This window comes from Megascapheus bottae, chromosome 3, assembly GCF_031878675.1.
Source record: "Megascapheus bottae isolate mThoBot1 chromosome 3, mThoBot2.hap1, whole genome shotgun sequence".
Lineage (NCBI taxonomy): Eukaryota > Metazoa > Chordata > Mammalia > Rodentia > Geomyidae > Megascapheus > Megascapheus bottae.
Window position 1 is genome coordinate 79399534 of NC_143511.1, and position 25857 is coordinate 79425390.

The 25857-nt window shown below is 40.0% G+C and overlaps 1 protein-coding gene across 1 annotated transcript; it reads right to left on the bottom strand.

Moving 5' to 3' along the window:
* Nucleotides 1–25857, bottom strand: Psmd5 (proteasome 26S subunit, non-ATPase 5). Its single transcript, XM_090330533.1, has 10 exons — nucleotides 25670–25857; nucleotides 19284–19428; nucleotides 17782–17895; nucleotides 16393–16521; nucleotides 11415–11524; nucleotides 10738–10880; nucleotides 7635–7826; nucleotides 5900–6009; nucleotides 4904–5044; nucleotides 1–2939 (listed from the first exon to the last, which is right to left on the bottom strand). Exons 1-10 carry the CDS (start codon nucleotides 25840–25842, stop codon nucleotides 2682–2684), a joined length of 1515 nt encoding a protein of 504 aa, XP_090186659.1. The 5' UTR covers nucleotides 25843–25857; the 3' UTR covers nucleotides 1–2681.

A 25857-nucleotide genomic window follows, 5' to 3' on the forward strand; every position in this document is an offset into this window, starting at 1 on the left:
GTTGTTGAATGTACACAGTTATAGTTTTACAAAATAAGAGAACTCTAGAGATAGACAGTGGTGATGGTTGTACAACATTTTGCACTTAATACCACTAAATTTTACTCTTAAAAAGGTTGTTAGCTGGGCGAGGTGGCTCATGCCTGTAATCCTAGCTGTTCAAAAGGCTGAGATCTGAGGATCACTGTTCAAAGCCAGTCCTGGCACTAAAGACGGTAAGACTCTCACTTCCAATTAACCTCTAGAAAACAGGAAGTGCGTCTGAGGCTCAAGAAGTAGGGTGGTAGCCATGAGCTAAAGAGCTCAGGGACAATGCCCAGGCCCAGGGGTAGGGTGATAGCCTGGAGCTGAAGAGCTCAGGGACAGAGCCCAGGTCCAGAGTTCAAGACCCATGACCCACAAGAAAAAAGAAAAAAAATGGTTAAGATAGGGGCCAGGAGTTTTGCCTGGTGGTAGCGTGCTTGTCTAACATGCAGGAAGTCCCATGTTAACTTCCTTGGTATCACATACACAGAAAAGCCGGAAGCAGTGCTGTGGCTCAAGTGGTAGAGCTCTAGCCTTGAGAAAACCTAAGGACAGTGCTCAGGCCCTAAGTTCAAGCCCTGGAACTGACCCTCAGATCTCAACCCCTTCAGTAGCTAGGATTATAAGCCTGGGCCACCAGCATCTAGCTAGCTAACAGTCACATTTAAAGAATATTTCCAGAAAAGGAGAGGGGGGTGAGGGAGATGGAAGGGGTGTTCAATTATAGTACCATGTATGTATTACTGCGAAGTCACAACCAACTTTAACTCACCATTATACAACTGATACATGCTAATAAAAATCTTTTTAAAAAAGAAAAAGCTTCCAGCCATTTATTTCCTAGCTATAGCCTAATTAGCAATTTAAAGAATGGAAATGAAACATGGAGAAAGGAGACCATGAGTTACTAGAGAAGGAGAATGATCACTCAAGATACCAGAGTCCAGGGGCTGGGAGTTTGGCCTAGTGGTAGAGTGCTTGCCTAGCATGCACCGGGGTTTGACTTTTCATAACCACATGCATAGAAAAAGCTAGCTCAAGTGCTAGAGCACTAGCCTTGAGAAAGCCCAAGGATAGTGTTCAGGCCCTAAGTTCAAGCCCCAAGACTGGAAAAAAAAAAAAAAAAGAATAATGAAGATACCAGAGTCCAGTTACTTGAGAACCATTTTGTTGTATGACCAAGTTCAAATGACCTTAAACATCTCTTTTGGAGGAGGAGGGGAAATAAGGTGGTACTGGGGTTTGAATTCAGTAGTTTGTTCATTCTAGGCAAGTGCTCTTATCACTTGAGTCGCCTGTTGAAACTGCCTCTCTGACAACCTCAGAACAGGTGATCTCAGGACAGATGCTTTCCTGTTTAAAAAAGACACTAAAAAACAGGTAGGTATAGTTTTTGTCAATGTAAAGAAAGATAACCTTTTGTAAAGTAATGAGATGGCATGCTCATTTATATGTGTTGTTTCTTCTACTCTGTATATTAGGACTCGGTTCCACCTCTGATTGACTTAAGATACTTAAAAGGTCTGAAAAAATTAATAGCAAAACCCACAAAATGACAATTTACCCATACATACAATGGCAGTTCAGGGACCAACTACAACAGGGCAAAATCCACTGATAAACAGCAAAAAATTAAAGGACTCTAGAATATGGCTCAAATAGTAGAGCAACACCTGTCCAGCAATACCACAAAAATAAACAAAAAGCTTCCAAAAAAAAAATATCACTGAATCTTTTTTGTTGTTGTTGAGATTTACAGTTTACTTTTTGCCCATCATGGGGCTTGAACTCAGGCCCTGGTCAATATCCCTAAGCTTTGTACTCAAGGCTAATGCTCTACCACTTTAAGCCACAGTGCCACTTCCATTTTTCTGGTGATTAATTGGATGAGAGATAAATCTCCAATTAACCAGGACTTTCCTGCCTGGGCTGGCTTTGAACCATGAGCCTCTGATCTCAGCCTCCCACGTGGCTAGTATTATAGGAGTGAGCCAATTGTGTTGACATTTATTTCTACTTTCTTTTTGCCAGTCCTGGGGCTTGAACTCAGGGCCTGAGCACTATTCTTGGTCTTCAAGCACTCTACCACTAGGCCAAACTCCCGGCCTTTATTTCTACTTTCAAAGGAAGAATAGTAACAAGAAATGGGAAATCTTTATAGGAGGAATTCATTCCTTATACAGGGAAAATAACTTGAGGATGCCAAACTACTTATCTTTCATATATATCTAAGACTTTCTTTGAAAGCAGAATCCAAACAGGGGTGGTGGTGGTGGTGGTGGTGTGTGTGTATATGGTGGTGAATATTCAGGGAACTCTGAAACACTTATTTTTTTGAAGCATATTTATAAATAATTGCATGAATATGTCTATGGAAATTCTCTAAGAACAATATTTTACTTTACTGTAAAGATTAAGGCAGTCAATGAAATCTGAAAAACACTAGTTCTCTTTTGATCAGGTCTGCTTGCTCCTGGTTCTATGTTGTATCTCAACAACATGGAAAGAAACAACAATGTGGATGATAAAAGTTGCATTAGACACTCCATGATAGCTTGGGGAAGAGGAAAGTCTCTGTTTTCCAAAATACAGATGGAGCCAAATCCCTTAGAAGTCCAGGTGAAAACATGGTCCCCTATATTAGACTCTAGAAGAACTCAATCAGCTCCTTCTACTGCTGTTGTGGAAACAGGTTTCACATAGTATGGACCTTCACTTAGGTACGTTCTAAGCCTCAAATAATTTGGGTTCCCAAAGGTTTCTGCAATTGTTTTGGAATTGGCAAGGGCTTTCACCAGTTCATATTTGGCATCCTTTGAAGCTTTGTCATGTTCCACAGATCGGTCCATCACATATTCCACAAAACCTGGACTGTTGAACATAAGTTTCTGAGCCCAGGGTTGATTTGCAATGGCCTGAAACAGAAAGAAGAAAAATGTTAATTCCCCTGGGCTTTGTATAGACAGGCAAGCTGCACTGAACCTGCCAGTACCAGGGTTTGAACTCAGGACCTGAGTACTGCCCTTGAACTTTCTCAAGGCTAGAGCTCTTCCACTTGAGCCACACCACCTCTTTTGGCTTTTTCTATACATGTGGTACCGAGGAATCAAACCTGGGTCTTCATGCATGCACTCTACCACTAGGCCAAATTCCCAGCCCCAATATTTCCTTATACCTAACTAAATTCTGTCCTGAGAAACAAGAAACAACCTAAATGTCAAATAATGGGAAAATGTTTATGTAAATTATGGAATGTAACCACACACACAATAAAAATAACAATAAGACCAATAGTTTACAAAGAGAAGATACTAACACAGACAGATCTATTATGTGAAAAAAAAAATAGATCCTTGTTGCTGGTGCAGTAGCTCAATCCTAGATACTCAGGAGGCTGAGATATGAGGATCAAGGTTCAAAGCCAGCCTGGGCACAAAAGGACCTAAGACTCATCTCCAATTAACCTCTAGAAAATGGGAAGTGGACTGTGGCTCAAGGGTAGGGCAGTAGCCTTGAGCTGAAGAGCTCAGGGAGAATGCCCAGGCTGAGTTCAAGCCCCATGACCCACAAAAAAAAAAAAATCCATGTTATATACAAAGCATGATTACAACAATGAAAAAATAAGAACCAAAACCTGTAAGATACTGAAATAAGTTAATACTTATGGGAAGCCTCTTTTTTTTGGTGTGTGTGTGGGGGGGGAAGAGGGGTATGGGTTCTGAGGCTTGAACTCAGGGCTTAGGCACCAACCCTGAGCTTTTTTTTTTTTGCCAGTCCTGGGGCTTGAACTCAATGCCTGAGTACTGTCTCTACCACTAGAACAAACACCTGGCTCCCTGGGCTCATTTTTATTTTTATTTATTTTTGTGAGTCATGGGGCTTGAACTCTGGGCCTGGGCACTGTCCCTGAGATCTACAATTCAAGGCTACAGCCCTACCCCTGGGCCTGGGTGTTGTCCCCTGAGCTTCAGTTTAAGGCTACACCTTACGCCTGCCTTGAGCCACAGTGCCTTTTGTTTCCTAGTGGTTAATTGGAGATAAGAGTCTCATGAACTTTTGTGCCCAGGCTGGCTTTGAACTGTGATCTCAGATCTCAGCCTCCTGAGTAGCTAGGATTACAAGTGTGAGCCGCCACGCCATGCTCTTATTTTCTTTTTGCTCAGGGACAGTGTGCTACCACTTAAGCCATAACTCCATTTTTTTTTTGGTGATTAACCCAAGATAGGAGTCTCATGGACTTTCCTGCTGGGACTGGCTTTGACCCTCAATCTCTAGATCTCCACTTACTGAGCAGTTAGGATTAAAGGTATAAGCCACTATTTAAATATTAACTGCCTCTTTTAATACTGGTATATTTTTTGGGGGGTGGGGGGTAGGGGTGGTCATGGGGCTTAAACTCTGGGCTTGAGTACTGTTCCTGAGCTCTTCAGCTCAAGGCTAGAGCTCTACTACTTGGGCTACAGAGCCACTTCCAGTTTTCTGGTGGTTAAGGAGGGAGCAAAGGGAATGAAAGTTAGTAAGGTATAACTTTAGGTTTGAAATATTTCATGAATAAATAAATGTAATGTGAGAGCCAAAATCATTAACTCGGTTAGGCACAATGCACTGAAAAGGTACCTGAAGAAATGAATGAAGACGGTTAGGAGAATACCAGATGCAAAGGGCACAGCGAAGTCTAGAGACAAGACAAGCAATTTAGCATCACTAGAACATTAAGTGCCAGAAGAGAATGGCAGGAAACAAGGCTCAGGAAGAAGCTGAGGGCAGAGGGAGGAAATTGTGTTGTGTCCTTGCCAGAGCACCACCTAGGCACTGGCTCACTGTGAGCACTTGTGCGTGGACTTGGCAGAACCCCAGCAGGCCTATGGAGAATACCTACCGTGAACACTTTTAAGGCAGCACAGTGTAATTCCGGGAAGGGCTGATTACTGATCCCACGGAAGAGCTCTAGTGAGTCCCTTGATAAAGAGGAAAACCAGGACTCTGTCATTCTCAGGAGGTCATCAGTCTGCTGCTCAGGCTGCAGGAGAGAAAAGGAAAGATATCAGGACAAGGTTAATGAACATGGAGAAAAGGACGCATTTGCACTCAGAAAACTCGGGTCATGTGATTTTAACTAAGTTTGAAACACTTGCCCTCAAACTCAGCCTAGAATTTCCCCAGTTTTGTGGGAGATTTAGCAATCTCTAATAAATTTTTTTTTTAAATTGGTCAGTTGTGGGGCTTCAACTCTGGGCCTGGGCAATGTCCCTGAGCTCTTCAGCTTAAGGCTACCGCTATACCCCTTGAGCCACAGCACCACTTCTGATTTTCTGCCAGTTAATTGGAGATAAGAGTCTTATTTTTGCTCAGGCTGGCTTTGAACTTTGATCCTCTGATCTCAGACTTCAGAGTAGCTAGGATTATAGGTGTGAGCTACTGACAGCTGGCTAATAATTTTATTCTAAGTACTGGAGTTTGAACTCAAGGTTTTGTGCTTGCTAGGTAGGTGTTCTACCACTCGAATCATGTCACCAGACCTTTTGGCTTTATTATTGTGGTAGGGTCACCCAGTTTTCCTGGACCACCCTACACCAAGATCCTACTACTTATATTTATAACTGTAGTTGGCATGACAGGCATACAGCAACAAGCTTATGCTCAAGAAGTTTTTGCTCAGGCTGCCCTCAAGTTGTGATCCTCCTCATCTCTATTTTCCAAGCAGCTAGCATTACAGGTATGAGCTACTGGTACCTGGCTCAATTCTAATAAAGCTACATTTCACTTTAAAACTGTCATTATCCAATAATGAGGATTGTCTTCTTTTGTTATAAAGATCAGATTTATTCTACAAAATATAGCCCACTACATTTCATTAAGTTCATGATTTACTCACTGGTAAGTACAGAAGAGAGGAAACAGAATCCAAACATCGTATTTTCAGCTCTGCAGAAGCATTCTTTGCTTGATATCCTATTCTCATAAGCAAGCGCTCAAAGCGAGTTCCTTTAAAGGATAACAGTGTGATTTTTTTTTGTATGCGGTAAAATACACATAGCATAAAATGTGCCATTATAAAAAGCACACAGTCCAGCACCATTAAGTATATTCACACTGTTGTGCAATTGTCACCACTATCTACACCTCTAGCATTTTCCCACCAATCCCCAAATGAAATTCTGTATCCCTTAAACAAGTTTCCCCATTCCTGTTTCCCACACCACCACCATCTACTTTCTAAGAATCTGGCTGTTCTATATGCCTCATCTAAATGGAATTATGGAACATGTCCTCCATGTCTTGCTTCTTCCACTTAACATGCTCAAATTTTTATGTTGTAACGTTCATCACAATACTCTTATAAAGACTCATTCACTGTATGTTTTCGTCACATTTTCTTGATCCATTTTCCATCACAGATTATTGGGTTGTACCTACACGTTCTAGCTATAAGAATGCTGCTATGAGCATCAGTGCACAAACAGCTGTTTGATCCCTCCTTTCAATATAGCTGAGTACATATTTAGAAACGGAATTACTGGGCCATATAGTAATGCTACACTTATTTTTCCATAGTTTTTCACAGTGATTGTATTACTTCACATTTCCATCCCAAAACACAGAATTATAGTTTCTCCATATCCTAACACTTATTTTATGTTTTTAAAAACATGTCAAATAATGCCATCCTATAATGTGAAAAGGAAATCATCCTTTCATGTATTATACCGTCTACAGACCTAAAGCAACACAAAAATAAGCATGTAGTCAGAGACCAAGTGACACACCTAAACCACACATTGATATGCACTGCAGCATACATAAGGCAAAGTGGATAGGATTGGAATCAAAGGACCTGGATGGAGTAGCGGCTGCCCCAGTCTGTATGATCTTAGAAACTTTTCTTAACTTCTCTGAGTTTCAGCTACCTGATCTGTAAAATGAGAATGACAACGGTATGTTCTCTGCAGGACTGAAAAAGGATATGTCATAGCTTTGTAAAGCACTTAGAAAAGTACACATAGCAGGGTATTACCAGTACTATACAATGGCTTATTAACTCTCAACATATACTTCATAGGGTTTTCAAATTATTGCTGCATATTACTTTTATGTAGAATCTGTTAGGCTGTGAACATACTCATGGATGTGCCATGAAAGTATTTTTTGTTAAGTCTTATAACAAGTTTTTTGTTTCCTTTCTGTCATTGCAAATACAAAACTTTTTGTGGACTATTCAAAATAATCCTGATAATTGTTATTCCCTTTTTAAAAATAAGGAAAGTGAGGTCTAGAAAAGTGACATGAAGTAAACGAAGTCTAAAAGGCTAATGAACATCCGTGTCTCCAGTGTCAGAACTAAGCCCCAACTTGATCCTTGTACCATGAATACCAGTCAAGGAACATATGGAGGGGAGACCATGCTTGGTTGTAAGTGATCAGTAAAATCCTAAACAGAAGTACAAAGATGTAAAGGTGTTCAGTAGTAACTAGGTGATTTGTAAATTGAGCCTTTATGGACAGAGCAGTTTCTACAATGTAGTTGGGCCATCAGCAGTGAACATGAGGACTGAATCTTGGTCAAAAATTAAGACACACTTAATATCAAACTCAAGACTAGACATACCAACCTGTTTTCTGTAAAACCTGTTTCCCTTCCACATTGGACCCCAGGATTCCGATCGTGTCTACAGCTACACCAATCATGGTGGGATCCTGACTTTCTGTCATTTCAAACACTTTTTCCACAAAGACAGGATAACGTTCACAGATCTGCTGAGGACTATCCATGACAGCCAGGTTTCCAAAAAACTTCACAAATCCTGAAGATATTTACAAAGATGCATTTTACAAGCCTTAAGACAGCACAAATGGTGTGTTCAATGTTTTCACAGAACAGCGATAAACTACAGGTCAGAAAGAAAAGAAAGGCTAGAGTAGTATATTATTTGGACACCAGAGACCATAAAGACCAAAAAGAACTGCTAGGCACAGTGGCTCACATCTGTAATCCTAGCTACTCAGGAGGCTGAAATCTGAGGATCACGGTTCAAAGCCAGCCTAAGCACTAAAGTCTATGAGACTCTTATCTCCAATTAACCATTAGAAAACCAGTAGTGGTGCTGTGGCTAAAGGGGTAGGGCGGCAGCCTTGAGATGAAGATCTCAGGGACAGTGCCCAGGCCCAGAGTTCAAGCCCCACAACTGACAAAAAAAAAAAAAAAAAAAAAAAAAAAAGACCAAAGGACTTGTGATGGGTGGTTTTGAGAGAAAATAGAAGTCCCAGTTATCAATGGAGCTAGGTCCAGATGCTTTAGTACTGCCCTATGTAAGAGAAAGAACAGAGTGCAAAGATCAGTAGATACAGTAGATATAAACTTTTAAACAGAAATAGTCATCAAGATTAAGGTGGGCTACCTCAAGAAGGAATAAATCTCCAATTCTTGGAACTATTTAAGAAAGATTAATCAAGCTAGGTGCTGGTGGCTCATGCCTGTAATCCTAGCTAGTTAAGGTGGTTGAAATTTGAGGACTGTGGTTCAAAACCAGCCCAGGCAGGCTAGTCTTTGAGATTCTTATCTCCAAGCATTAAAAAGCCAGAAGTGGAGTTGTGGCTCAAGTGGTAGAGTGCTAGCTTTGAGCAAAAACCTGCTTAGGGACACAGCCTTGGCTCTGAGTCCAAGCTCAAGGAAAAAGAAAAGAAAAGAAAAAAAGTAACATCAATCATGTCCTGCAGTTACTGGAATATATTTTCTGTTGGCTAAAGATGTCACCTCAGCTTTGAACTTGTGACATATACTGTGTCAGCATTAGTATTTTTATTTACATTTCTTTTCATGAATCTTCTAAAGAAAATGCAATGTTCTCATTGTGTGCATGTGTGCCCATGTGCATGTGTGTGTATGCCAGTATTAGAGTTTAAACTTCAGGCTTGGAAGCTGTCCTTTGACCTTTTCTTCTCAAGGCAGAACTTACAACTTGAGCAATGGTCTACTTTCAGTTTCTTTGTGGTTAATTGGAGATAAGAGTCTCACAGACTCCTGCCTGGGCTGGCTCTAAATGGTGATCCCCAGACCTCAACCTCCAGAGTAGTTAAGATTATAAGTAGGTGCTACCAGTACACAAGTTTTAGTCTTTCTTTAAAAAAAAAATCTATTTTTTTGGGCTGGGGCTTGAACTCAGGGCCGGGGCACTGTCCTTAAGTTTTCTCAAGGCTAGCCCACTAACACTTGAGCCACAACACCACTTCTTGGTTTTTCTGTGTATGTAGTATGAAGGAATCAAACCCAGGGCTTTGTGCATGCTATGCAAGCATTCTACCACTAGACCAACCTCCCAGCCCATCCAGTTTTATTCTTTTGTTTAATATTACTTTTGCTATTTTGTACTTTCAGATATATTTCAAGATATTTTTTTCTATTTCTATAGAAAACATTATTGCAATTTTGACAGAAATTTTATGTGATCTGCAAATGGATTTGAATATGGACAATTAACCCTATTACTCTGTCTGAGCTATAAACTTGACATAGCTTTCCATTTGTATCTTTAATTTTCCTCATCAGTATCCTATAATTTTTAGTATAAAAATCTTTTTTTGCCTTCTTAGGTATGATTTTCTTCATTTCTTATTTGGATAGCTGTCAGTGTATAGAAATGCTACTGAATTTTGTATGTGGCTGTTGTATCTTACAGTTTTACTGAATTCATTTCTTAGGCCCAACAATTTTTGGCAGATGCTATAAGGTATTCTATACACAAGATGATGTCATCTGCAAACAGAAACAATAATAACTTCTTGACATATATGGATGCCTTCATTCACTCATTTTTTTTCTTCTTATGCAAATGAAAGTAATAAATGAGAGAGCAGCCTCATCTTGTGTGATATGAGGAGGAAAGCTTTCACTGTTCACTATTAAGCATAGTATTAGCTGTGGAATGGTCCTACATGTCTTTGCTGTGTTGAAGTACAGTCCTTCTATACCTAATTGAGGTATTTGGGGTTTTTAGTACTGGACCTAGGGCTTGAAGTTAGCGCCAAGATGTTGTTCCCAAGCCTTCTGTGCTCAAAAATGGAGCTCTATCACTTCAGCCTTACTCAGCTCTACTTCTGGCTTTTTGCAGGTAATTGGAGACAAGTCTCATAAACTTTCTTCAAACCCATTTCCTCAGTCTCCTAAAGTAGCTAGAATTATAGGTGTGAGCCCTTTCTGCATGGATCTTTGAGTTTTTTTTTTTTTTTTGCTGCCAGTCCTGGGCTTTAGAGCTCAGGGCCCGAGCACTGTCGTTGGACTTTCTCAAGGCTAGAGCTCTACCACTTGAGCCACAGCACCACTTCTGGCTTTTTTTCTATGTATGTGGTACCAAGGAATTGAACCCAAGTCTTCGCGCATGCTAGGCAAGCACTCTACCACTAGGCCAAACTCCTGGCTCTGGATCTTTGAGTTTTTATGATGAAAAGATCTGAATTTTATTAAATTTCCTTTCCGTATATATTGAGATTATGTGTCTTTGGTCTTCTGTTAATCTGGTGTACTACATTTACTGATTTATACATGTTAAATCAACTGTACCTAATTATGAGTAAAGACACTATTCAATGAATTTGGTGGCTACGGTTATTTTCTAAGAGAAGAGTTTTAAGGAGAACAATCCTTGGCCTCCCCCACTAAATAACTCAGAACAACAACAAAACTGTACTATAATTTTCACAAGTATCCATGTTTTTTACCTGGCAAATAGAAGCTAGAGAAAGGGTCTGAATCTGCACCAACAATTATATTAGAAATCTGGTCAATCACTCCTTCTTGAGCAAGGTACTGTCGTCCATGATGGGTGTATGCCAGGGACGTCACCATCTCTATACAAGTAGCTCTAAAAGAAAAAAAAGATGATACTCAAGAATCTACCCAAGCTGGGTGTGGTGGCTCACTCCTGTAATCCTAGCTACTCAGGAGGCTGAGATCTGAGGATCAAGGTTCAAAGCCAGCCCAATCAAAAGGACCTGAGGCTTTTCTCTCCAATTAACCTCTAGAAATAGGAAGTGGGACTTAGCTCAAGGGTAGGACGGTAGCCTTGAGGTGAAGTGCTCAGGGACAGTGCCCAGACTGTGTTTAAGCCCTATGACCTCTCCCCACCCCCCCCCCAAAGAATCTACCCAATAATATGTTATACCATCCCAAATGGCAGGTGCCATGTGATTTCAACAAGCGCATACGCGCCTAGGGATAAAACCTCTAACTTGTCTTGCAGGGCTTTAGTAAGTTGTAATATTGTTATAACATGTGAACAATTTTCTGAAGGCCATAAGATGGCAGTGTGGGCACAGGTGGGAAATCATGCTAAGTAACAAGAGGACATTCCAAAAGACGACAGCTTGCATTATAAGTACTCCTTGAGTCAACACACCTGACTAGCACATCCTCGCCAGTCAGCTCTCTCAGGAGCTGGGTCACTAACCCACTTGAGGTACAGTAGTTTAAAGATTCTGGGGACACAGAAGAAATCTCCACAATTAGCTGAAAGAAAAGAAAAAAATAGAAAAAGGTCAAACATCCTTAAACCTATTAGATTTATTTTTAAGTTAAATGTCTAGGTACTTTATATAATTAACTTTAAAATCTTATTTGTCTCTAGGACATCTTTACTGAACTTATTAGAAATTGCTTTGGTACATAAATAGTCCTTTTTATCCGGGTATATCTATACTTACATCCAAGAAAGCATCAGGGTGTATGAAAATTTGAATTAGCAACAGCAGATTATATAACCATTCATTCTTAGGCAGACTGTCTAGCTCAGTAGTAGAGCTCTTGCTTAGCCTGTGTTAATCCCCAGCTCTGAAAAAACAATCTGGTGCATGAAGTCTGTCAGTCAGCCAGCTCCTTTGACAAGCATGTTCTAAAGACTTAATAGTAATAATAATAAAAAATATTGAAAGGCTGTCAGGAGCTGGTGGCTCACACTTATAATCCTAGCTAGTCAAGGAGGCTGAGATCTGAGGATTGCGGTTCAAAGCCAGTCTGGGCACTGGCTAACCACCAGAAAATCAGAAGTGGTACTGTGGATTAAGTAGTAGAGCGCTAGCCTTGAGCTGAAGAGCTCAGGGACAGCCATGTCAGCCCAGAGTTCAAGCCCCATGACCACCACCAACAAAAAAAAAAAAAAAACACTGGAGGGATTTTAAGCAGACATAACTGAATCAAAAATGGATTTTTTTAATTGTGCTGGTACTGAGGCTTAAGCTCCAGGTCTCACTATCTCATTAGGCTTTTTTGCTTGTGATTGACCCGCTACCAGCTACCACTTGATCCACACTTCTGGGGTTTTTTTTGATAGTGAACTAGAGATCAGACACCTGGATTTGTCTGTCTAGGATTTGAACCACAACTCTCAGATCTCAGCCTCCTGCGTAGCTAGAATTATAGGCATAGGCCAAGGAAACCTGACTCAGATAAGGACTTTTAAAGATCATTCTTACAACATATAGTTTTTATATGCCAAATATCAATAGGCTTGGTTTTATTAAATTTTGTTATTATAAGGATAATGTACGAAGCTGTTACTGTTTCATAAGTCATATAGTGACTACATTTCTTTTTGGAAAATGGCACATCTTCTGTGGTTCTCTCCCAGCTTTTCCCTCCTGTTCACATCCAGAAGTTGCATAATTTGTTCTCTTTAATTTTCATCTTAGCTTTTAAAAAGATGTTAATATAAAGATGGGTAACCACCCTGTTACATAAGTCAGATAATGCATACATCTCTATCTGGACAATGTCACTCTTTCCCTTGCTCTTTTCCAGTATTTCACGCCTGTCTTCACCCACAAGTTATATACTTTATTTTCAGCATAATGTCTAGTGAGTACCAATACTGCATTTATATTAGCATTTGACTCTGATTTATTCCTTAAGCTTTACTACTTTTCTCTGTGTTTGATTTGTTCCTGTTTTTCTTTCTTTTTTTTTCATATAAAAAGGTGAATTTATTGGGGAAGTAGATGGTGAACTGACCGGCCAGGGACACAGTGCAGACTTGGGAGCTGACACTGTGACCCCAAATGGTTTTCACGCTGGGTTTTTAAGGGCAAGACCCATGCGGTCATACCTGGCTACACACAGGTGGCCAATAGGGTTACAGTTTAGTGTTTGACTTAACCTATCACCTTAGTTGGAATTGGTGAATGAATTTGGCTATCTCCACACAAAGCAGCCCCCCCCAAAAAAAGAGGATATCCTGCCTTGTGGGGAGGGTGGGGATAAGGCTGCCCCTCCCTAGAAGGGCAAAGATGGCTGGGTTGCTTTACCATTGTACAACATATATTTTAAATATCATGCTGCATAATAAATATGTACAATCTTATCTACCACTTTAAAAAACTAATAAATTTGAGAACAAATCATTCTGAATGTATTTAAGACTAGAACAACAAAAATGGGTGAAGGGAATCAATCTGGATGCAAATACCGTAGTCTAGGTAAGCAAAATTGGTTGGTCTAAGATGGTGGTGACTATACCAATGAAGAAAATGCACAGATTTAGGTAAAGTGAATGTGGTATGCTTACTACACTGGCAACTTTGATGCTTTTGTGTGTGTTCTAGGGCTAGAATTTAGGACCTTCAACTTTCACTAGGCTCCACCCCCCCATTTAATTTATTGCTATTTTAAAGGTAATATACAGCAGGGTTACCTTTACATACATCCAAAAATAAGTACATTTCCTTTGGCATGGTGTCTATCATCTGTTCGCGCATTCTCTCCCATTCCCTCTCTCCCATCTCCACCCATAAGTTGCATATTTCACTTTCATCCCTGTTCAGTAGCCAGTGAGCTCCACTGCTGACTTTTCCACCCTTTTCCCTCTAATTCTGTGCCTTCTCCCACTCTCCTCACAGATGTGGATGTGAATATACCATATATAAGGTAAAGAACACAAGCTCAACAAAAAAGGAAAAAAAACCCAAATTTATGAAAAGTCCTTTATTTTCCTATCTTTGGAGTTTGTTTCTACATGTGTATTAAATACATGAGGTACTTGGGTATTGCACCTCTGTAATTCTCTCCCAAGACTATCCTCTTTTATTCTCACTGTATGTAAGTATCTAGAAGTCTGTGTCAAATCCCACTGTCTTGTACATCTACTTTCTGCACAACAGGGAGAACATCTACTATTTGCCTCTTGGCTTGGCTTAACATCACTTAACATGATTTGTTCTAGTCCCATCCATTTCCCTGCAAATGACATTATTTTATTCTTTCTAATGACTGTGTAAAATTCCACCGTATATAGGTACCACATATTTTGGATCCACTTATCTACTGTGAGGCATCTGGGTTGTTTCCATGTCTTGGCTATTATGAATAGTTCTCTGGCAATGAACATGGGTATGCAGGTGTCCTCATCATATCCTGGCTCATGATGCATGGGGTAGATACCAAGGAATAGTATGGCTGGATTGTGGGGAAGGTCTAGGTTTAGTTTCTGAGGAGCTTCTAGACTACTCCAGAGTAGTTATATTAGTTTACATTCCCACCAGCAGTGCAATAGGGGTATTTTTTCCCCACATCCTCCCAGCACTTGCTGTTGTTAGAATTCAAAATGTTGACCAATCTAACTGGGGTAAGATGGCATCTCAGGGTTGTACTGATTTGCATTTCCCTTATGGCCATGGATGATGATCATTTCCTCATGTTTCTTTGCCATTCTTACCTCTTCTGAGACGTCTGTTTCTTGCATTATTGCTCTGGCTAAGAATTCCAAGACTATACTGAAGAGGAGTGCTGGGCATCCTTGTCTTGTTGATTTTAGGGGACATGCTTTTAGTTTTTCCTCATTTAGTATGATGTTGGGGTGTCATGTAATAGCCTTTATTGTTTTAAGGAATATTCCTCTCCCCACCCCCCCACCCCCAGTGGGGCTTGAATTCAGGGCCTGAGCACTGTTCTTGGGCTTTTTCAAGGCTAGGGCTCTACCACTTGAGCTACAGCATCATCCTGGCTTTTTCTATGTATATGGTACCGAGGAATCGAACCCAGGTCTTTGTGCATGCTAGTCAAGCATTCAACCACTAGGCCAAACTTCTGGTCCCAGGAATGTTCCTTCTATTCCTAGTTTTTCCAAAGCTTTTAACATGAATGGATATTGTATCTTTTTTTTTTTTTCCCCTGCCAGTCCTGAGGCTTTAACTCAGGGCCTAGGCACTATCTGTGAGCCTCTTTTGTGCTCAAGGCTAGTTAGTACTCTACCAATGAGCCACTGTGCCACTTCTGACCTTTTCTATTTATATAGTACTGAGGAATCAAACCCAGGGCTTCATGCATACCAGGCAAGCACTCTATCACTAAGCTACATTCTCAGCCCTGGCTATTGTATTTTGTAGAAGGCCTTTTCTGCATCTTGTGAGATGATCATGTGGTTCTTATCCTTGGGTCTATTGACAATCAATTACATTTATTGATTTGTGTATGTTAATCAGCTATGGATCTATTCCACCAGGCTCTTTTATGACTGGCACTCTACCACTTGAGCCAGGATTTCTGCTGGTTAGTTGATGATAAGTTTTGTGGATGTTTCTGCCTAGGCTGGCTTTGAATTCAAATCCTCAGATCTCATTTTCCTAAATTGCTCAGATTAGAGATATAAGCCACAATGCTCAGATGTTTATTTGTTTTCATTTTATTCCTTATTGGGGGGCATGGAGTACACAGGCTAAGTGAGGAATTCAGCTTAAGTATCTGTATGAAACATTTGGAATATACCCAGTGGAGCTAGAGTGACTAAGCAGGCAGATATGAAGGTCTTAGTTCAAGGAGAGAGGTCTAGATGGAAGTTTACATTTCAATGTTATCATCACATAGGTGAGAACTGAAATCACAACATGAAGGAAATCCAGGGTTGAGTGGTATCAGGCATGCCAAGCAAAAAAGTGTTCTGAGGAGGGAACTAAGATTATACATTTTGGGTATGTAGCCCTACTAAATGTTTAGTTTAGATCAGTTATGCCTTCAAGTAGTGAGGCTAACAATATTAACTTACCTGTTTTACTATGAGAATTAAAGATACTGTAGTTGATTTTAACTAAGTGTTCAATACAAACCTACAAAATATAGCCATTGTTTTCCTACTAATACTCATAATCCCCTACTCCTCTAATACAGTACTTATACTACACTCCTCTAATACAGGATTTACACTACACTGCATTTTTTTTTTACTGCCCTAAAGGGCAACATGGGGTCACATTAGCATCCTTTCTATACCTCATATAATAGCTGACACAGTTTCCATGCATAGTAAATAATAGTAATACCCCTTACTTTCTATTACAATTGACTGGATTCTACTTTATAAGCACCAAGCAAGTGTGTGTTTTTAGTCTTACCTCATACACCCTGTACCGAACAATGTCGTTCGTCTTCATTACAGTTTTTAAATCATCCAATAGGTTGCTTTCAAACAAAGCCTCCAGCCCAGCTTGGGATAATGATATCTTTGACAGGGACTTGATAGCCTTATAAGAAAAACAATATTTTAACAAAAATACAGAATGTTTATATCTACTTCCCAAGGTTGATGTGAAAAATCAGAACACAAAATGCATTCATTCTGTGAGAATGCAATATATTTTAGCTATTGTTATAATTAGAAAAGATTAGCAACACAATGTAAGCCTAAATGACAATACAGTTTTTGTGTCCTAGGAAAAGAGGATTCACTACAATTCACTTATCTATTTATTTACGAGATATCTACATGAGGTTACAAAGTTAATTTCATTCTAAATTTTTACCTCTCAACTCAGAAGGGCTCTTCTTTTTCTTTTAATATAATCTTACTGCTATTATTAAGGATTTGTACAGACAGGTTACCATTTTATAAGTGGGGTAATGAGTACATTTCTTCTTTTTGGACTTTCTTACCCCATTCTTTGCTTTCTCTCAGTTTCCTTCTCCTGTCCTTGCCCACAAGGTGCATAGTTCATTTTCCACACAGTGCATACTGAGTACCAGGATTGCATTTGCTCACCTTTCCTCCCTACATTTATGCGCTTTATTCTTACCCTCTTCAAAACAAAATAAACTCAAAAGCAAAACCAAATACCACTATTAACAACAATAACAAATATGTCTCTACTTCCTGGAATTCCTTTTGATAGTATATTTAAATGTTTAGGGACGTTATGCTTTTGGGTTCTTCCTCTAGTCTGTTTGTGTATGATATGTTATCATATCCACTTTTACTTTAGATCTAGCTTCCATATATAGAAAAAACATGCACCATTTGTCTCTCTGAGCCTAGCTTACCTCACCTAACATGATTCATTCTAGGTCCATCCATGTCTTTAAAAATGACATATTATCCTTCCTAATGTATTAGTAAGATTCCACCATGTATATGTACCACTTTTTTTTTTTTTTGCTAGTCCTGGGGCTTGAACAAGGCCTGAGCACTGTCCTTGGGCTTTTTCAAGGATAGAGCTCTAACATTTGAGCCACAGCACCATTTCCTGCTTTCTCTATGTATATGGTACCAAGGAATCGAACCCAGATCTTCGTGCATGCTAGGCAAGCATTCTACCACTAGGCCAAACTCCTAGCCCATATCACATTTTTTTAATCCACTTATGTCATAGGGCATCTGGGCTACTGTAAAAGGTACAGCAACAAATATGGATGTACATGTGTCTTTACAGTATCCTGGCTTGACATGTTCTGGATGAGTGAGAAGGCCTTTTCTTAACTTTAGGACACAATGTCTTTGTCTAACTTACCGCTTTAGCTACTGACAGATTCTCTGCACCAATGCAATAAACAATTTGTTTTAATAGCTCAGCATTATTTAGAATCTCAGTGACAGCATCCGAATTTTCAACAATTCTTCCAACCTGAAAGAAAAAAATCACAGATACTCTTCCAAGTTAAACATGTGCATACATGTTCAAATTTCCCTAATATGTAATTATTTTAGAAGATAGTGATTACAACTGCTACCCAACTTATTAAAAATTCACAGCTGACTTTAAGGCCAGAAGCACATATGTATAGTCATACCTTTAAATGGGGAAGGAAAAAAAAGGTAAAGAGGAAATAGATTAAACAGTAAAAATATAAATCTTAGTTCTAATTATGTCCCTTTTTTAGCAGTGTTAACCTTGGGCAAATTAACTTCTTTGAGCTTAGATTTGTATGTGTAAAATGGGAAAAATGATACTCAATGTAGCGTAGTTATGAAGATTAAGTGAGATTACACAGCCAGAGCACCTATTATAGTATGTACAGAATCAATGAAAAAATTGATCTTTGCCCTTTGTACTAAATAAGCATTTAGAGAAGAAAATGAAAAACAATGTAGGATCTATAATTTTAATTGTTTGCTCATGAATTCTTTTTTTTTTTGGTAGGTTGTGGGGCTTGAACTCTAGGCCTAGGTGCTGTCCTTGAACTCTTTAGCTCAAGGCTAGCTCTTTATCACTTGAGCAACAGCATCACTTCTGGTTTTCTGGTGGTTAATTGGAGATCAGAGTCTCAAGGACTTTGTAGCCTGGGCTGGCTTTGAACTGCTACCCTCAGATCTCAGCCTCCTAAGCTGTTAGGATTACAGGCGTGAGCCACCAGTGCCTGACTTTCATGATTTTTTTTTTGTGTGTGTAAGCAGGTACTGGAGCTTGAGCTCAGAGCCTTGTACTCTTGCTTGAATTTTCTTTCTTTTTTTTTTTTTTTTTGCTTAAGTCTGGTGTTCTACCACTTGAGTCTCACCTCTTCTTCTGGCTTTTTACTGGTTAACTAGACATAAGAGTCTCATTCCTAGGCTGGCTTTGAACTTCCTATCTCTGTCTCTTGAGCAGCTAGGACTGCAGGTATGAACTACTAGTGTCCACCCACACTTAGTGAACTTTACAATACCACTTAGTTATATACTATTAGGAGCTAACATGACAGACTAACTTTGAATACCTGAGAATCTTTTTTTGGAGACTAGGAGTGCTTTGAAGGAAAAATAAAAACCAAAACTAAACCAGATTTATCTTAGTAACTCCAACAGCAGATGACATGATATCTGGTGTGTCAAAGGAATTCAATCAGTATATGATATAATAATGATTAACATTTTACTTAGTGGAACATTTTATTTTAGTATATATATTACCAGATTATAGTTATGCACAATAGCCCAGATATACCCTAGAGACAGTGAGACTGATACCCATCACAGAACCTAGCTGAGAGCAGAAGATCTAAGTCAGTTCCTATTTGTGTTAGTAAAATTTCATACCTGGGACAGAGTGAGGACTTTGACAGAATCATTAGGATGAGTCAGTCCCCTTTGTAGGTCAACCCTGAGGTTCCTGGCCACGTGAACTGGCTCCATAGCTTGGAGGAATCTCTCCAGAATGGATACACATAAATCCGTCTGTTCCCTAAAGGAGACAACATAGATCTCATTAGTTCATGTCTGTGACACTGCAAGCAGTTGCTAAAGCTTAGCACAATGATGACTCTTCTAGAAAGACTATTCTTCCAAACACCAATTCTGCTCACTCATTGAACATTTGCTATATACTGTTATCCACTATGCCTGTGTTGGGACTATGAAGATGTAAGATACATTTATTCTCTAAGTCTCAAGTTTAGTCTAAGGGAAAATACAGAAAAATGAAAAGCAACTACAATCCAGGTACATAAATGGTACAAGCTAAGGTAAAAGCTATAGGAGCTTAAAAAAGAACATAAATGCCGGGTTCGGTGGCTCATACCGGTAATCCTAGCTACTCAGGAAGCTGAGATCTGAGGATCACAGTTCAAGGCCAGCCTGGGCACTAAAATCTGTGAGACTCTTATCTTCAATTAACTACCAAAAACTGGAAGTGGTACTGTGGCTCAAGGGGTAGAGTGGTAATCTTGAGCTGAAGAGCTCAGGGACCATGCTCAGGCACAGAGTTCAAGTCTCACGACCAACCCCTCCTCCTCCCCAAAGAAAAAGGAACACAGGGTATAGGGAAGGCTTCTTAGAGGAGTAACATCTGATCTAGAAGAAGGGTATACCAAGCAAAGGGAGTAGCAGCACATGAAACAGCACTGGAGAATAAGACATGGCATTAATATTTTAAATAAATCTCATGGATCTTGATGACTGGGGTTATTATAAGGGAGGAATTAGGAAGAAGACAAAAGGGTTAGGGTGAGATGAATAAGAAAAAATAAACCTGGAAAGAATCAGCTTGCTAGATGGACTCTCTACCACTTGAACAATGCTTCTAGCCCTTTTTAATTTTTCAGGAAATTCTCACTATCTTTTTGCTCAGGGTCAATCTCACACCATGATTTTTCCTATCTATGCCTCTTATGTGGCTGGGATCACAGGTGTGTACTACTATGCTGGCTTACTGCTTGAGATGAGGGTCTAGCTAACTTTTATCAAGGCTAGCCTTAAATAATGATCCTCTCAATTTCTACCTTTTGAGTATCTGGGACATTTGAGTACTTGAGACATCTCTGCATGGAGCCACAAAGGAAACCTCTGACCCAAGGATTATATCTTGCATTACTGAGCCAAAGGGCTAATGAGGAATGTTTTCATGCCCAAGATAACTGAACATATGTATACAAAAACATGTAAATGTTCCTAACACTGGAAACAACCCAAATGTTCACTAACTGAAGAACAGATAAATATAACATGTAGTTATAGTGTATTCCAGTCATAAGAAAGCCCTGGCTACTATACTGGCATTGGCCAAAAGGTTTCTTTGTAATAATTCCACTTATATGAAACATCCAGAATAGATAAAAGTATAGAAATATAAACTCCTGGTTACAGAGGCTGGTGAGAATAAAGGGAAATGTGGAAGTCACTGTTTCTGGTATGGGTTTCTTTCCTCTTTAAAAAAAAAATTGTTACTAGAGACAGGTAAAGATAGTGTATGCTTGTAGTCCTAGCTACTTAGGAGATTAAGGTAAGAAAATTGCTCAACAACAACAACAAAAAAGAAAACTGCTCAACTTCAGTGATTAAATGTTAGTCTGGACAACATGGTGAGACTGTCTCAATTACAAGAAGAGAAAGAAAAACTATGATCGCTCATTTTATTTTCTATTATATGTGTGTGTGGGTTTTTTTGTTTTTGTTTTTGTTTTTTTTTTGCCAGTCCTGGGTTTGAGCTCAGGGTCTGAGCACTGTCCTTGGACTTTCTCAAGGCTAGAGCTCTACCACTTGAGCCTCAGCACCACTTCCGGCTTTTTTCTATATATGTGGTACCGAGGAATCGAACCCGGGTCTTCATGCATGCTAGGCAAGCACTTTAACCACTAGGCCAAACTCCCGGCCCGTGTGTGTGGGTTTTGTTAAATATATATATATATATTTTGTCTTTTTCAGTTTTGATACTGGAGACTGAACCCAGGAATGTTACACTTGCTAGGTAAGAACTTTGCTACTGAGATATAACCCAGTTCTTTTTTGTTTTAGTGCCCTTGGGCTCTCACTTGGCCCAAGGCTGATATTCTACCATTTAAGCCACATCTCTACTTCCCCACTTACCTCCCCACTTTTTTTTCTGGTCAGTCATGGGGCTTGAACTCGGGGCACTGTCTCTGAGCACTTTTGCTCAAGGCTGGCACTCTACTACTTTGAGTCACAGCTTCATTTCCAGTTTTCTGGAATACAAGTCACATGGGCTTTCCTGCTTGGCTGGCTTTGAACAGTGATCCTCAGATCCTCAGATCTCAACTTCCCAAGTAGCTAGGATTACAGGTGTGAGTTCACTGGTACCCATCACTTTTGCCCAATTTTTTTTTTTTTTTGGTCTGTTTGTTTTTGGTAAGTCATGGGACTTAAACTAAGGGTCTGGGCACAATCTCTGAGCTTTTTCACTCAAGGCTACCGCTCTCCACTGTGAGCTACTGTACCATATCTGGATTTCTGGTGGTTAATTGGAGATAAGAGGTTCATGGCTTTTCCTGCCTGGAGTTGGCTTCCAACTGTGATTCTCAGATCTCAGCCTCCTTAGTAGTTAGGATTACAGGCATGAGCCACATCACCTGGCCTGCTCAATTTTTAATTGGGTAATACCATCTTGTTATGAATAGTGAGGGTTCTTTATATACTCTGAGACTTTATAAGACAGAGCCTTTAAAAGATTTTTCTCCACTGTGGCTTGTCTTTTCATGCTCTTAACTGTGACTTTTGAAGACTAGAAAGTTTAACTTTAATGAACTCCAATTTATCACTTTTAACCTGTAAAACCTAAGGTACTGAAAAATTTCCTATGTTTCTTCTAGTTTGTTTTTCTTCTTCTTCTTTTTTTAATGGGTCATGGGGCTTGAACTCTGGGCCTGGGCAGTGTCCCTGAGTTCTTCAGCTCAAGGCTACTGCCTCACTTCCCCTTTTCTAGTGATTAATTGGAGATAAGGGTCTCACAGACTTTAGTGCCCGGGCTGGCTTTGAACCCTGATCCTCAGATCTCAGCTTCCTGAGTAGCTAGGATTACAGGCATGAGCCACTGCACCCGCTTCTTCTTAAAGTTTTAGTTTTAGATGTTATATTTAGATCCATAAATCCACTCCCATATACTGTTCATGGGAATGTAAAATGGCATAAGGAAAACAATTTGGCAGTTTCTTAAAAATGACACATATACCTATCAAACTACTCAACCCTTCTTCCTTTAGCCACTTACAGAAAAGAATATTGCTATACAAAGGCCTGTATAAATGCAGCAGTGATGCTCACTGGACACTATGTTGAAAATGAACTCTACAGCTTACGGGTGCTGATGGAAGGGAAAAACTAGAAGGGAGAGAGGGAAGGGTTACACCGTCCAAAAAGAAATGTACTCTTTATCTGACTTATATAACTGTTAACTCCTCTGTACATCATGTTTACGATAATTTTTAAAAGACATATATATATATATATATATATACACACACATACATATGTTCACAGTAGGGGTATTTATAAAATCCCTAAGTGGAAACATCTCCTATTGCGGAATATCAACAAATCTGGACACATCCATTTAATGGACTAAAACTTAGGAAGGAAAAAAAGAACTATTCATTTATACTGCATCAATAAATCTCCAAATAATTATTTTTGTAGAAAAAAATGTCAGGCAAGACATCATATTCCATAATGCCACAAAATGCCAACACATTCATCTATATTGATGGAAAGTAGAAAGGAACCTGAACTTATGAAGGATGTGTTCACTATCCTAATGATGGTTTAACAGTTATATATGTATATGAAAACTTGTCAAGTTATATAGTCTATTATGTACACTTCACTGCATAAAAAGCTTTTTTTTTTTTAAGAAAAAAGAAGTGGTAAGCTAAACTGCAGTGTACAGCTTTATTACCAACAAGCCGAAGAGTTAGTAACTTAAGTGTTATAGTCTTGTTTGATTCTTTTTGAAAGTAATCGTAGGATCTAATTTCTCTCATGAGATTCTAGATTTATACTGGGCACAAGTAGCTCATGCCTGTAATCCTAACTAGTCAAGAGACTAAGATCAGAGGATTGAGATTCAAAGCTAGCCTCAGCAAAGGTTTGTGAGACTCCATCTCTAATTTACCAGCAAAAAATGTCAGGCTATAGGCATGGCTCAAGTGGTAAAGAGCCAGCTGTGAATACACAAGCTGAGCGACAGCATAGGCACTCAGTTCAAGTCCCAGATGGGAGAAATCCTGGGTTTTTAGCTACAAGATTAGAACTTGAGTCTATAATATAATAACCTTTATGGTTTAGCTAGGACAGCAGCAATCTATGTGGAAACTTTGAGATTATTTAAAAAATTACTCCTACAAACTGAAAGCGACATCTATCATATATTCAGTTTTGAATTGTCCTATTTTAAAATTTCCATTAAAATTGCTTCATTTTTCCCCTATATTACTCATACTCCCTGTCACTTCAGTTCCTGTTTTATTTCTGGTGCCCATTTTCAGCATGACCTTTGATCTCTTCATCTATAATATGAAGAAGTTGGATTAGCTACTCTCTCTAAATTGATCCTAACCTCACATTTGGCATATATGGTATTATTACTGTACCAGAGCAAAGATGAACAAAGCAAGGTCCCTACCTTCAAAGAAATAAATAGATCAGATGGTATGAACAGAGAACTGTTATAAGACAATTAAGTATCACTTATTAATAGACGACAATGTCCTTTAGGAACTGCTAAGAACAGTCACTTGCTACTGCAGTTAACAGCCTACTAGAGGGGATGGCCCATGGGCTGGTTCTTAAGAGATGGACAGAATATGGAGGAGGAGGGCGTTTTGTTTTAAGGATTGGTGTGAATGTTAAGAAAGTGCAAGTCATGCTTGGGCAACTTGGGTGATGTGTCATGGTGGGTGGAACAGATGAAATATAAGCTGGGCAAAGCAAAAAATGAGGCTGGAAAAGTAGGATGGAAATATACCGGGAAGGGCTAACTAGACTAAGAAGTCAACAGTTCCATAGTGTAGGCAAGGGAAGAGATCTGGGACAAATGTTCTAAGTCAGCCATGGTTGCAGGGTGGAAAGGGCAAGTTAAAAAAAAGTTAAGGATAATGAGTGCCAAGACCAATACAATAGACCTAGCATATCAGAGAATGAGAACTAAATAAAAAAGGTATTTCACAGCATAATGGTAACTAACAGATTTCACAAGGGGAGAAATCTTAGAACCAAGGAAGCCTCCTAAGACTATCTAGTGTTGATGTAACAGTTGACTGACTTTTCAAGTAAGAGTGTTTCACATTCTGGATCACACACATTTTAAAATTCCTTCAAATGATCCAAATATTTCTAATCAAACACTACAAGAAAAGAAACGAGTTGCTGTCCTAACGTTTTGGCTATTATTTTTATACTAATTGTTTCTACAATCTCATGGTTTTATAAGTTGTGCAAGCCTGGTGTGTGTGTGTTTCCTTCTAAAGTTTACAAATAATGGGATCATCCACTTTGCAACTCTCCTTTTTCACTGACCATCTATTAGAAATCGTTCCACGTCGCCATACCTAAAGCAATCCCAATGTTCTGAACATCTGCACAGTGTGAATACACAGGTAATAACTGATTTGCATCTCCTCCTCACCGATGTCTAGGTTACTCGTTTCTTGCTGTCACAGGCCACCTGTTACGCGTATTCCTAACATTTTATACGAGTATACCTATATTCCTGACGGAGATGAAGAGGGATGTCAGTGTAACGGGGATGGCTACTGGAAGTGGAGCTGTAGAGCTCATGTGGTCGAGGGTCAGAAGGAACCCAGGCCCTGAGTTCAAATCCCAAGGTTGGTGCGCGCACACACACACACACACGATGTTGATGGATTTGACCACACTGCTGGACAGATTTCCCTTCTCAGAGGAGAAAAGCCCCGAGCTCCCGTGAGCGTGGAGGTCCTGCAAGTGGGCAAACCTTGCATTTCTCCTCCAGGGAGGCCAGGCGACCGGTGGGGGGGGGGGGACAACCAAGGAAAAGGAAAACAGCCGTGCCCAGAGGCGCTGCTGAGAGGCCGGACTCGAGCCTCGGCTGCGGGCTCTCGGCCCGGCGAGGGTCCTCCCTCCACCCTCCCCGCGGGTCTCCCTACTTGGGGAGTGCGGAGGGAGGGGTCCCCCCTCAGCCCGGCTCACGCCCCCCTCCCCGGAGGGGGGTCTCTCACCGAAGGTTTTGGTTTAACAGGGAGAATAGGGGGCCGAGTCGCAGCTCTGCCGAATGCTCTCGAAGCTCGCCGAGCGGCACCGCCTGAATCACCGACTGCAGAGCCCGCAGCTCCTCCAGCGGCGCCTCCAGCCGCGCCACCTCGCGCAGCAGAGCGAGCGCCTGCGCGGCCATCTTGCCTGCTGGCCC

Excerpts from the sequence above, each read along its gene's own strand:
- Psmd5 (XM_090330533.1), bottom strand. The coding sequence starts at position 25,842 with ATGGCCGCGCAGGCGCTCGCTCTGCTGCGCGAGGTGGCGCGGCTGGAG. Across the intron at positions 19,429-25,669 it reads CTGTTAAACCAAAACCTTCG|GGAACAGACGGATTTATGTG; the intron begins GTGAGAGACCCC and ends TGTCTCCTTTAG. Across the intron at positions 7,827-10,737 it reads CTCTAGCTTCTATTTGCCAG|GATTTGTGAAGTTTTTTGGA; the intron begins GTAAAAAACATG and ends AAATATCTTCAG.